The sequence below is a fragment of the Lampetra fluviatilis genome, chromosome 1 (assembly GCF_964198595.1).
Source record: "Lampetra fluviatilis chromosome 1, kcLamFluv1.1, whole genome shotgun sequence".
NCBI lineage: Eukaryota > Metazoa > Chordata > Hyperoartia > Petromyzontiformes > Petromyzontidae > Lampetra > Lampetra fluviatilis.
Genome location: NC_136275.1, coordinates 2,887,809 through 2,900,293, shown reverse-complemented (window position 1 = coordinate 2,900,293; position 12,485 = coordinate 2,887,809). Strand labels below are relative to the sequence as shown.

General features: G+C 45.7%; 1 protein-coding gene across 1 annotated transcript in view; it reads right to left on the bottom strand.

The window, feature by feature from the left end:
• The window catches only part of LOC144951291 (polypeptide N-acetylgalactosaminyltransferase 13-like), an 89,941-nt gene that overhangs the window by 23,114 nt on the left and 54,342 nt on the right, over positions 1 to 12,485 (bottom strand). Inside the window, exon 6 of the mRNA XM_078881527.1 lies at positions 10,769 to 10,939. Within this exon, the coding sequence (XP_078737653.1) occupies positions 10,769 to 10,939 (171 nt within the window). The remainder of the gene's footprint in view (positions 1 to 10,768; positions 10,940 to 12,485) is intronic.

The following is a 12,485-nucleotide window of genomic DNA, read 5'->3' as shown; positions in this document are numbered from 1 at the left end:
ACACGTCCTGGGCTTGGAGCATCTATTTAAGCTGGGAGGGAGGAGGAAGAGCGCCTTGACAAAATAATTTGCATATCAAGAGGAATTTTAGCATATTTATGTAATATTATACTATGTATTATTCTACCCACCCTACTGCATTCTACGTGACTTTACCGAAAGAACCAATGTAGAATTTCCTTCACTGCCACGGGGACCACCATTACGAGTGAGAGTTGAACCCTGAAAGTTTTTGAACAAAGACATGTTTGACGGACTTTTGACTCCGTGCACGAATGCCCACACCAGCACGTGGCAGTCACAAACGTGGCAGTCACACACGTACACTTCGGACGGGAAACGTGAAGAACATTTGAATATACATTTCACCGATGACATAGATGACACAAATATAATACATCATTCATTATCTTCTAAATGTAAAATTATCAAGGAAGCAAGAGTTGTACAAAATTTGATTTTTTTGTATTACCACATGCTAAACAACGTTCCATTTCTACTGTAGCAAATTATGCCGAGCAATAATTAAAAAAACAATTACTATACAGTGCTATAAATTATGTTAACAATATGCAATTTCCACCAAAATTATCCTTCCACAAATGTCACTTTTCCAATTTGCAAACCTCCCCTAACCTTTTTAGGGAAACATTAACACCCCCCCAGCCTCCTCGTCGTTAGACAATTTTCATTTCAGTAAAGGACTCCTTCATCAGATGAAACCTTTCGCGTCTATCCGATAACAATCAATTCTGAAATTACACTGCGGATGTAAAAGGGAACACAAGGGGGATTCGAAATCACAAATCGCTCCCCCTTCACCACATCTGCCCCACGGCAGCTTGGAACGCAGAAGGTGCCCATTGTGGAAGCCAAGGCCCCCCTCTCTCACGGCGAGCTTTTTTTTTAAGAGCCCTCCAGCAACGCCCCCTCTCTCCACAACCCCACCAGAGTCGCGCTCCATTCACACTACTGAACCATGTAAGTGTTGAACCATTTCATTTTTCAACAATGCATCCATCAAGTGGAATCTGTCCAAACCCCTGGAGCTCACACCACCCACCCCCCCTTCTTCCCCCCCCCCCCCCAACTTACTGCGACTCTTCCGATCTCGCGTGAAGGCTCATCTGTTATTCTGGGCTTGAATTTCAAGGCGAGTATCTGGCACTCAAAAATAAATAAATCTATCACTGCATATTCATCGCTTGTTGCCCAATTGTCTGATGGCAATCGTGTAATCGTCCGGCGATTTTATCCATTAGGGGTGATTCAGTGTAATGATAGTGCGTGCGTGAGCACGTGCACATTCATAGTTTGCCTTTTTTGGGTGGGGGGGAGGGTGGTGGGCTGGATGCTAAGGGAGTAAATTAAATAGAGCTCGGGTTGAGAGTTCACGCCGGCCATCCATTACATACAGTAGCGTTCCGATCCCATATTTCAAAGGCGCCGATGTGGCGGACGGTCACTCCCTCCCATCGACCCGTGGCCGCTTCTTCTCCGCCCGGGCGTGTGTTTCACGGCAACCAAACTACCCTGGGAGCAGAGAGAGGTGGTGGTGGGCTGTGAAACCCCTGACAAGCCGAGGTGTTTCCAGCAACCCGAGGACCGCCGAGACCACCCGACTCGATCGGGGGTAATTATCTCATTCAGATAAAACAAAGGAGGGGGGGGTGGTGTGGGGTTGGGGGTGGAAACCGCAGAAATCAATCTCACGAAGGGGATGGCTTTCTGGACTGCCACTGCCACGGCGCTTGCAAGTGCGGATAATTAAGGATGCTTCGTAGTGCACCACCAAGGTTTAAAGTTTACGGCGTATTCGTGGAATTCTAATAACCGGCAAACTCGCCATGGTTGCTTCGTTTACATGGTGTATGATATTCGTTGTGTGGAAAATATACATCTTTCATTGTTTGGTAGTTTTTTTTTATGTGGGTGTGTACTTACTTTGAGTGCCATTCAAATTAGCACACCGATGAACAGATTTTTGCACGTGGAAAAGTTTTCATCGTTGAAGACTTTCATTTTAAAAATAACCCAGCGTGAACGAAGAAATCTTCGTGACCTTGAAAGCAACAACTACCGAAATCATCCTCACGAGAATATTTACCCTAGTGTGAAAACCCGCAATGCACATCATTAAAATCAAACAAATTACTCGTTTATTCGCATCGTGTAACTGTCAACATGTCTACAACAAATAATATTAATGGCTCTTCTTGGTTCTTTCGGTACAGTCACGTAGAAGGGAAGTAATAAAATAATAAAAATAAAACATAATGTTTTATTATGTTTTATTTTTATTATTTTATTACTTCCCTTCTACGTGACTTTACCGAAAGAACCAAGAAGATGAATCCCTGCAGTCACGAAAGCTTTAAATCGAAATATTAATGGCTGTTGCTGTAACATTTCCATCTCTCTCACACACACACACGCGCCAACTACAACTCCACAGGCCCTTATCGGCTATATGCTAATGAGCTTTGTTGATGCGTGTAAACGGCCGAACCGATTTTTAACCATTCTTCACCGAGCTTAGGTCTGATGGCATGTGCATGTGTGCCTGTGTGTGGGGAGCGGCGGTGTAGCGGTTAGCACGCTGCGCTAAGAACCTGGCCAACATGACTGACTATTATCTGAACCGGTTCTGGGCCTTCCCTAGGTCGACTCAGCCTCAAATGAGTACCTGATACGGTGCGTAAAAACATCGCCACGAGGGAGACAAAGGCGGCCGTGCGTGGTGTTGGCCACCTATCCCCTCGTGTGCCGTTCTGGCCTTCATAGGTGCTTGCTAACAGCACTTGCCCCTACAGTCTGTTAAGGCTATACGGGGGATCTTTGGGTGTGGGGGTAGTGTAGTGGTTCACACGCTGCGCTACGACTCGAGTTCGATTCCCGCTCATGGTCAACACCAGTGACGATTATCTTAACCGTCACTGGGGAGACAAAGGCGGTCAGGCGCGGTGCTGGCCACCCACCCACTATTGTGTGCCGTTGCCGGCCTTAATAGGTGGCTGGCTAATAGCACTTGCCCCAACAGTCCGTTGAGGCAATACGGGGGATCTTTGTCTGTGTGTGTGTGCGAACAAGGCAAGCTGTTTACTGATGGCCAGAAAAACGAGACCTCCCTCGCAAGCGGCTAACGATAGCGGTTCTCGTCAGCAACACACCAGCGCGGATTCCTGTGAGCACTATAATTAGAATGCTGCACATGAGGGACTTGAATGAGAGCCACTTTATCTACACCAACCACACGAACCACAGTTAATTATTATACTCCCACGGGTTTCTTACCCAGACATTTCCGACACAGCCCCTGTCCGCACAGATAAGTCACATATGTTTATAACAAAGCTACCCTCCTCCCTCGTGAATGTTAAAAAAAGGTCACCTGTCAAAATAAATTGATTCATTCATAGCTTTCTTTATTGATGTCAATGGGTGTGGATGTATGCGATTCAACTTAACGCAAGATCACCAGCCGTTTCATTGCGAAATAATTTTTTGGGCGTTTTTTTTCTCGGCAAGTCTGCTCGAATGACAGTAAAGCAAAGAAATCCAATACACGGCTAAACATGCCGAAGAACTCTGCTTTGAAATAAACGCTTCAAAGCGGAGCCCTGTGGAACATCCCTCGCATGTTTATGTTTAACAGGCCGGTGTTCGCAACTGCACTACGGAGTGTATGGCAAATGCCAAACCTCATCTGTATTCATGGATTCCTTCGGTGAGAATCACAGTGTCAACAAAATCAAAGTGCACACTAAGAGCGGTAGATTCTCGTGCACGGATTGCAATTGAATATTTACATTTATCGGAGTAAAATTAGAAATGTTGACCGATAGTCACCACGTCGGGGGTGTGTTTTCTTTAAACGTATTCCCGCAGTTTGACGTTGAAGGTAAAATATTAAGTTCGGGCACCTCTTCACAGCAACATTTCAATTGCACTCATCTCTCCTGTGGCGGTCCTGATCCAATAGAGGCAATTAGACACCACCATGGCAGGGCACCAACCATTCCAAATGGCAACTTCTGCTACATTCTGACAATATGGTAGCCAATTTTATATACCCCCGGAGAAGGATGATGAGCTGAGTTGGCCCCCTGATCAAGAAGTGACCTCGCGACATTGTGACTGTGGTTCGCGCATTCTGGTACACTCAAAACTGGCCGAAAATTGTTTAAAATAATAATCTCACACCAAAATAACTTTGGATTGTACATTCGTGTCTTCCCATGCTACTCGCTGTCCATCTACAACGTATTCTTAAATTAATAAAAGTAAAATTAAAATCACGACGTTTCGGAGGCAACACAAGCTTCCGTCTTTTTTTTTATTTTACTTTTATTAATTTTAATTTTTTACCTACGTGACTTTACCGAAAAAAACCTAAGAATATGAATACTTGCAGTCACGAAAGCTTCAAATCTAGAATCATCTACTACGTATTGTGCACAACGTTGCATGCGCCTGCAACATTTCTACACGCAAACATCTGACCAAGTTATTTTTGTATATATCTGTCACAAGCACTTAGCTGCACTCGTGCACAGAACCTCAGGAGTTTCAAGTAAGTGTAAATCTGCAAGTGCAGGTTGCAGAAAATATTAAATTATTGTAACATAAAAGCTGTCTGCAATGTACTGGGTGCAGATTAATGCACACTACACATTGTCACCAGTCAGTTTGTTGCAAAATGAAGGGTTGTGTAAGTACAGCTGATTGCCTAGTTCTGGGATTTCACTTTTGGCATTCGTATTTATTTCTTTTTCAGCCTTTCTGGATGGAGACCAATGTCAGACTACCATACCTGTCGACCCCTTATCAGTGCACTACCTTATTACAGACCAACTCAGACCCTATTGGTCACCCCGTTCCCATTATACATCTCAACGTTCGTCCTACAATGTTCCATCACAAGAGAGAAACACAAACAGTCAAATTGTTTTTTTACTCAATTTCCCTGGACAAGAAAACGTGTAAACTGTATGGGTTGACAAGTATGGATTATCTAGCTGCAGTAAGTGCCTCTGCAGTAGTCCTGAACACCAAAAACACAAATATTCCACAGTTTGGTAAAACTTTGTAACTGTATGTTTAACGGAGACGCCTTCCCGAACGGACATTAACAGAACGTAAGTCCAGTATTGTAAACTAACTGGAAATGATATCCCTTGATTATTGTATACCTCTCGAGTGCACACGATAAAATACATCTTTACCTCACCGTACGTCCTTGTAATATAGACAATCACGACAAATACTGTAAGACTAAAACATCTAAGCCAGGGGTTGGCAAACACAATAACGAAAAGAGCCATTTTGTTTGAATTCGGTCAAAAAAAATAAAGACCTCAATAAATCTTGACTTAAAGCTTTCGTGACTGCAGGAATTCATATTGTGTGGGTCTTTCGGTAAAGTCACGTAGATAGGTTCAAAGAAAATAACAAACAAAAAAATACGACGTTTTGATGCCAACACAAGCGGCCCTTTTTCTGACGACGACCGCTTTGGGTTGCGATCGAAACGTCGTCGTTTTTTTTCTTATTTTCTTTGAACCGATCTACGTGACTTTACCGAAAGATCCAAAGAAGAAGACCTCGATATTTCAAGCGCCGCAATGCACGTGGTGGATACGAGACAGCGATCCTCAAAGAACATCACAAAGCCGCTCCTTGGTGAACTGCATGCAGCTTCGGAGCCGCAGGTTGCCGACCCATGATATGGCCTATAACTAACACATCCGCATTAATCTATCATGCCGCTAAGCTTAAAATGGTACATTTGTAATGGACAATTACCTTTACTGAATAACATTACCGTATATTCACAAGTGTTCCGCGGTATTTCACTTATATTTACCTAAATACAAGGATTAGCTTAAATGACAGAATGATGGCTCATGACTCAACTAAGGTACTCAAATTTGGCAGGTTGGATGTACTGTGGCATTGAACCAGATTTAATATAACATAGGATTGAAGCTTTCGTGACTGCAGAAATTACTGTACAAATTGGTTTTATTCGGTAAAGTCACGTATGTAGAAATAAAATATTTAACTAAATAAAATTACAATCACGACGTTTCGAACGCAACACAAGCGATCGTCATCAGGTGGAAATGGGGCAAGACACACAGCAAGGGGACACACACAGGGGGACACCAAGCACACAGCCCACACAGAGAACGGTAAACTGCACGGAGGAAAACAACAACAACAAGAAGAAGAAGATGGGAGACGAGAACTCAACAAACCTTAGAAACATCACGTGATGCAAAACCAGTCGGCCAACAACACAGTCAGACACTAACCTGGTTGACCACGTACTTCAAAAGACTGCTAAATTTCGCGTTCAACTTCTGGGCTGAACATACCAACGTAGAACAGATACGAGGTATCTCTGCTCCCTTGTACCTTGTTGTTGTTTGCCTCCGTGCAGTTTACCGTTCTCTGTGTGCGTTGTGCTTCGAAACGTCGTGATTTTAATTGCATTTTATTTAGTAAGATTGTATTTTATTTCTACATACGTGGCTTTACCGAAAGAAAAAAACCAATGAGTACAGTAATTTAACATCTGAAGGATTTTAGTTAAAGTCCATTTTCGTGTGTTTAATTTGTCGTCTTTCCCCCGCCCCTCCTATTAATTACATTGGTCAACACACTTTTTCTGGCACAAGGTATTCCAACGGTTTGTAAGGTAATTTGGGGTGCTGATTCCAAATCTGGCATCAGTTTTTGTCTATCACATCAGGTTTTTGAGATATCAAATATTGCATTTTCAATAAAAACTGCAGAAGAAAAATATTAAATAAATGTGGATATCTACATAAAATGATATTATAAACACACTATCCTAAAAATACAGCACCATATTTTAACACTAAAGCAGTCATTGACTCGCAACAACTTGCAATCATAAGTGACAGAGTTAATTTCGGGTAAAATCAATGAAATGGGGTATGCCGATAGCATAAAATGAGATGTGATAGAGCAAATCTGAGATCAGATTTGGAATCAGCACCCTGAAATTAGTCTAAAACAGCTGCAAAAGTCCAGGCCAGAAAAAAATGTATTTTTTTTTGTTGACCAGTGTTATCAAAGTGGGCTACGTACATGTATGCGTGCACAACAAAACGTGGCAACACAACCACGGCCACACACAGCAAACAACCGCAGACACGTGCACAGACACCCACACGCCGCAGCGAGTGCTCAAACAGCCACAATCATAAACCAATCGAAACCACAATCACACAAAAAAAGGGCGCAAACGCAACCGCACACGAAAACACCAACCGTGCAAAACGCAACCGCAAGCGCAAACACAACGACACCAACAGCAAACACACACACAGCTGCTCAAAACACAACTACGGGACACGGAGGACTTTCCACGCGTTATCCGCGTGTGAGAAGCAATGGTAAATTCACGGTTTCATTCGTACAATTGTCGCGGAAATTTACGCAATTCCCGTACGTAAATCCCGCGTGGCAAACGGAAGCGCCAAAAAGCGTGGCGGCACTTTCGGCGATAGGACATCGTCAGTGCGAGGGCCGCCAACACCGCCGCCTGCAAGGCTGGTGTGTTTCACGCGGTGTGTATTCATGGGGTTCCGCGCTAAAGGCCACCAGGGCCAGCCAGTGGCCTCTGCGAGGGCCGCCAACACCACCGCCTGCAAGGGTGGTGTGTTTCACGCGGTGTGTATTCATGGGGTTCCGCGCTCAAGGCCACCAGGACCAGCCAGTGGCCTCTGCGAGGGCCGCCAACACCACCGCCTGCAAGGGTGGTGTGTTTCACGCGGTGTGTATTCATGGGGTTCCGCGCTAAAGGCCACCAGGGCCAGCCACTGGCCTCTGCGAGGGCCGCCAACACCACCGCCTGCAAGGGTGGTGTGTTTCACGCGGTGTGTATTCATGGGAGCCGCACTAAAGGCCACCAGGGCCAGCCAGTAGCCCCACGGGCCTTGCAGTGGAGAACACTGGCGAAGGCGTTCGGGACTCGAGGTCTCAGCTTGGAGATGTGACTCTCTGTCCGTCATTCCTCCGAGAGCACGAAATTTGTATTGCTCGGTGGGGAAGTCATCTGTGGTTGTCTCCGTAGAGAGGCTGGTCTTGCCGAGAGAATGTGGAATTTACACCGCAGGCTCCAGAACCACCGACAGACAGGAGCACGGCACAGTACTTCTTTGTGACAAGGGACATTTCAGTCCACAAGTTTATGGATATGTAACCTGGCAATTGAAATCTACACGCGTTTATGTCCCTGCATAAATAGTAACCGTGAGATCACCAATAAGATGTTTCCGCTATGTACTGGACAACTAACCCACGTGTGTGTGAACACAGGAGACACGTTGTCCTGCTGGGCAGCTTGTGAATGGATCATTAGCTTAACCAAGCACGGGTAGCCAGAGGCATGATAAGTTCAGCAGGGGATTAATAAAAAATCATCATTCATTTAATCCACATTTTAAATATATGCTTCCCAGGAATATATAACTGTTTAAAATTACAAGATAAATTCCCACGTTAACCACCGCAAAGTACTTACATTACATATAAATAAAGCAATATATTTTGCGAAATTCTCTTAGAAACTGATGAACATGTTATAAAATCCAGGTTGATATACAACGTCTCGTTAATAATAATAATACTTGTAAGCCAACTCTATATCGATTAACGAGCCGTGAAATTTCACGGGGTGGCTCGGTCACGGATAACCTACACATTCAAAGTGGCGGCGGCGGTAACCCCCCATGGAATTTTCCAACTAACCCCATGTCCCCCGCGAAGATAGCTACAGCGATCACCTTGAACTAATTACGAAGCAATTCGAACAAACTCCAACGACTAAAGCAGAAAGGCCCCAATGTACTTGGCGACTCTTTTTGTTGAGTGCGCGATGTTGCTTTAATGACGGCATTCCAACATCGAAATCGCTCTCACATCTACGAGTGCAGAACGCGTCCACCGTGTCACGATTTCAATTAATTTGTAAATATTTTACATTTTCATTATTTTGCAGAAACGGTAGTTAAACGTATCTCCTCTACTGGAAGTCAAAGGACGTGATTGACGATAGAGCATACCAATGAAAAAATATTGCAGGCGGCGTTAAAAGAAAAACACTTGATTATTTTATTCTTTAAACGCATTGCTAGAAAAAGTAATATCGTATAAAAAGTGGATAAATATGTTACAGTTCCCCAAAAAATACCAATATGTTTTAAGTCATCCCGATGTAGAGAGAGTCTATCCGGTGAAGGGGTGTTTTGATTTGACACTCGAGTCAAAGTTGCCACATCACACGGCGATCCCAATTCAACTGTCACCTGTCGTATTTCTGTTCCGTCACCCTCATCCACAATCACGCATCGCCTCCGCCGCACAGGCAACGAGGCAACGCCGTGCAAATCACGAACATATTTTCATGCCCCTTCAATTTTTTCCGACAGAACATGTAAATATTTAAACACTAATATCTCACCGCAACGAACCATGGGCGGCAGGTCACGTCTGCCCGAGCACAAAACTACGTTACGTTGCGCCGCGCTGCTTATTTATTTACAGCGTTTTCCCCCCACCCCCCCCCACCCCCCCCCACCCCCCCCCCACAAAACGTACGACTCGTTGCCGAGATTCAACGTCTCATTTACAATGCGGTCATGCTGATGCCGCTGGGTCGCACGCCGTTAAAACAACAAACGACGAGGCGCCGTCTTTGACGACGCGACAAAAATAACCGAGCGCCGTCGGTGTTTTACGCGTTACGCTAAGAAGGGGGGGGGGGGGGGGGGCTAGGATCGCTGCGTGTGCGCTTCGCCCCGAGAACGCGCGGGTATCCGCTCATCGCGGTCCTACGTGCGCTGCCATCCTCTTGACGGGCAGCAGCGTTGTTTGTTCGAATGAAAGCAGGGAGACATCGCGAGTCTGCCGGTCGGCGCGACAGGCGAAACAACGTCGAGAGCGCCTGGCCCTGCCCGTAAAAGCGTCCGAGGGTGCTCATCTCCACTGGTGGCCATAAAGATCCGGCGGTGGCAATTTTCTCGCGAGCCGGGATGGTGGTGGAGGTAGCGGCGAGGGTTGGCGGATTGCACAAAACGTCGCGAAACTCCCTTTCCTGTGGGCTTCCAATTGCCGTAGCCTGGCTGGGTACAGCAATTGGACTCATCGCCATCTATTGGGGATAGAGCGTTGCTCCCTTGCACGCGTGGGTTTTCTCCGGGTGCTCCGGTTTCCTCCTATTTGCATGAACACTCGTCTCTTGGTCGAAAACATTTTAAAATAAAAATGCCCAATGCAGGACCGTCCTGCAAAAGAATCCTTGGACTCAGTGTGACTATTCCTGGATAAATAATAATTATTATTATTATACAACATTGCAAGCCCATCTCTTCATAGGTCGCCCACTGTTGACGTCTCGCATATTTACCTATCCCAGATGGATGATGGGCCGAGTCAACCCTCAACCAGGATTTCAGCTCGCAACTGGTCCGGTTGCAAGTCAAGGCCACAATCGCGCAAACACCAGCCACGCGGTGGTGCACCGGCGTACACGCGTGACACACGTTACATTTGAATACGCTTTCACTCAGCACCTTTGCATATCAAACGCGACACATATTGCATGCAAAAATAAAAACCAAAATGTACTTTGAGTATACTCTTCAGTGCAATGGAGGCCATCAGCGCCACATCACCGCATTCTCCTTGCGACAGCTAAGACTGCGACCGATGAGCGACCCCCCCAGGCACTCACCTCACCGGCAGCGTCCGGTCGCCCTTTCGCCGGTCCATCTCTCGCTGGGGCACCGGGTACCAGCGGAAGTTGAGTTTCCAGTTGAAGCCACCGTACGTCATGTCAGATCCGGTCAGATACTCAAATGTCTCGTCACTGATGACGTCGATGACGGGACAGACCACTGCCCTCCTGTCAATTCACAGCGTTCCGTGTCAGCCGGGTTGCACGCGGGACGTTAAGAGCTCTCCGCGCGTCAAACATCATCACGGTGGCTGCCACCAGCTGCTTGCATTGAATGGATGTTGCAGCCAAGCGCTTTATACACTGCGTGTGTGTGTGTACGCATAGCGAATATGTGTGTAGGTATGTTGAACTTCATTCGCAACGTACGTAGCCAACCGTGCTAATCGGAGGTGCGGGGGAAGGACAGCAAACTAAACACACAAAAAGCAGTTTTCAACAAATGAGTTTTCAATCTTGATTTTAAAACGCATAGCTCAAGTGGCTTCCGAATATCATAATGAATATATAGAGAACTAAGCTTCAAATTAGTAACAGGGAAAAACTATAATTTATATAATGCACAATAATTAAATATTGATTTGACGCAGCAATGAAGAACGTTCCAAAAAATATTAACAATTCATGAAAGGTGAACATAGACTCCACACTTGCATAGCAGGTGTATTGGCCTATAACGGGAGTAAATTAACCCATGGCCGATGATTTTATGAAGCCACTCCTCCACACACTGGTTCACATTCAAAAGCTTGACACATTTGTCGCCAAAACCGTCGTTGTCATCATCATAAGCCATGATTTATCCACTGCTAATGAAGGTCTTCCTTGAGCCGTCACCATCCTTTCATGGTCTCGCAATGCAAATGATCCATCGAGCAAAATTCATTGGTACTTCATCGCTCCCTCTCTGCAGTGGGCACCATTCCTCGTTCGGCTCCCACTCCGTCGCTAGTCTCTTCTAGCGATGTGTTCTGCCCGAGCCCACTTATTTTCCTTGATGCTCGAGTACGCGAGCTCCCTGTGAACCTGACGATGCTGACGATGCTGCATGTAATCTCCAAAGACAACACCGGTGGTTGGTGCTGAAGCGGTAAATCATTTGGCCACGTTTGATTCTGCACCTCCGATTAGCACGGGTGGCGATGTATGGTGCGAAAGAAGTTAAACATACATACATCCATCCATACGTAGATTCACGTGACACTTTGAGTCATTACCTGTGTCGGGTGGAGGAGGGTTTAGACACATTTTTCCACGACCTAACCAAGAAACCCAATTATGAATCTAAATACTGGTCGTGAAAGCGTGCACATACACCTGGTCTATATGATTATGTCTTTAGATTGCATATTAACACAGTGTTTCATCGGTGCATATTCTCCGCGATGATCAATGGATTTGGAACATGGGCATTGCCAAAAAATATGGAACAAAAGACAAGAGGTGTACAGGAAGCAGGAAAATACGAATTAAAGATGACGTGCAATTCGAGAACATATGCAAGACTACTCCGGCTGCCAAAACGCTCCGATGTGGACTTCAACAACACTCCCGACGTGCCGTCGCTTCACCCCGCTGCGGTGTCACCACACGCGTACGCATGCGTGTAAAAAAGAACAAACCCAATTCGTGGCACGGACGCGAAGGGCTTTGGCCTAAAAGCACCGGCTCCTTTTGAGCGCGAACAACGGCGGGCGGCCGCTGCGCCGGCGGT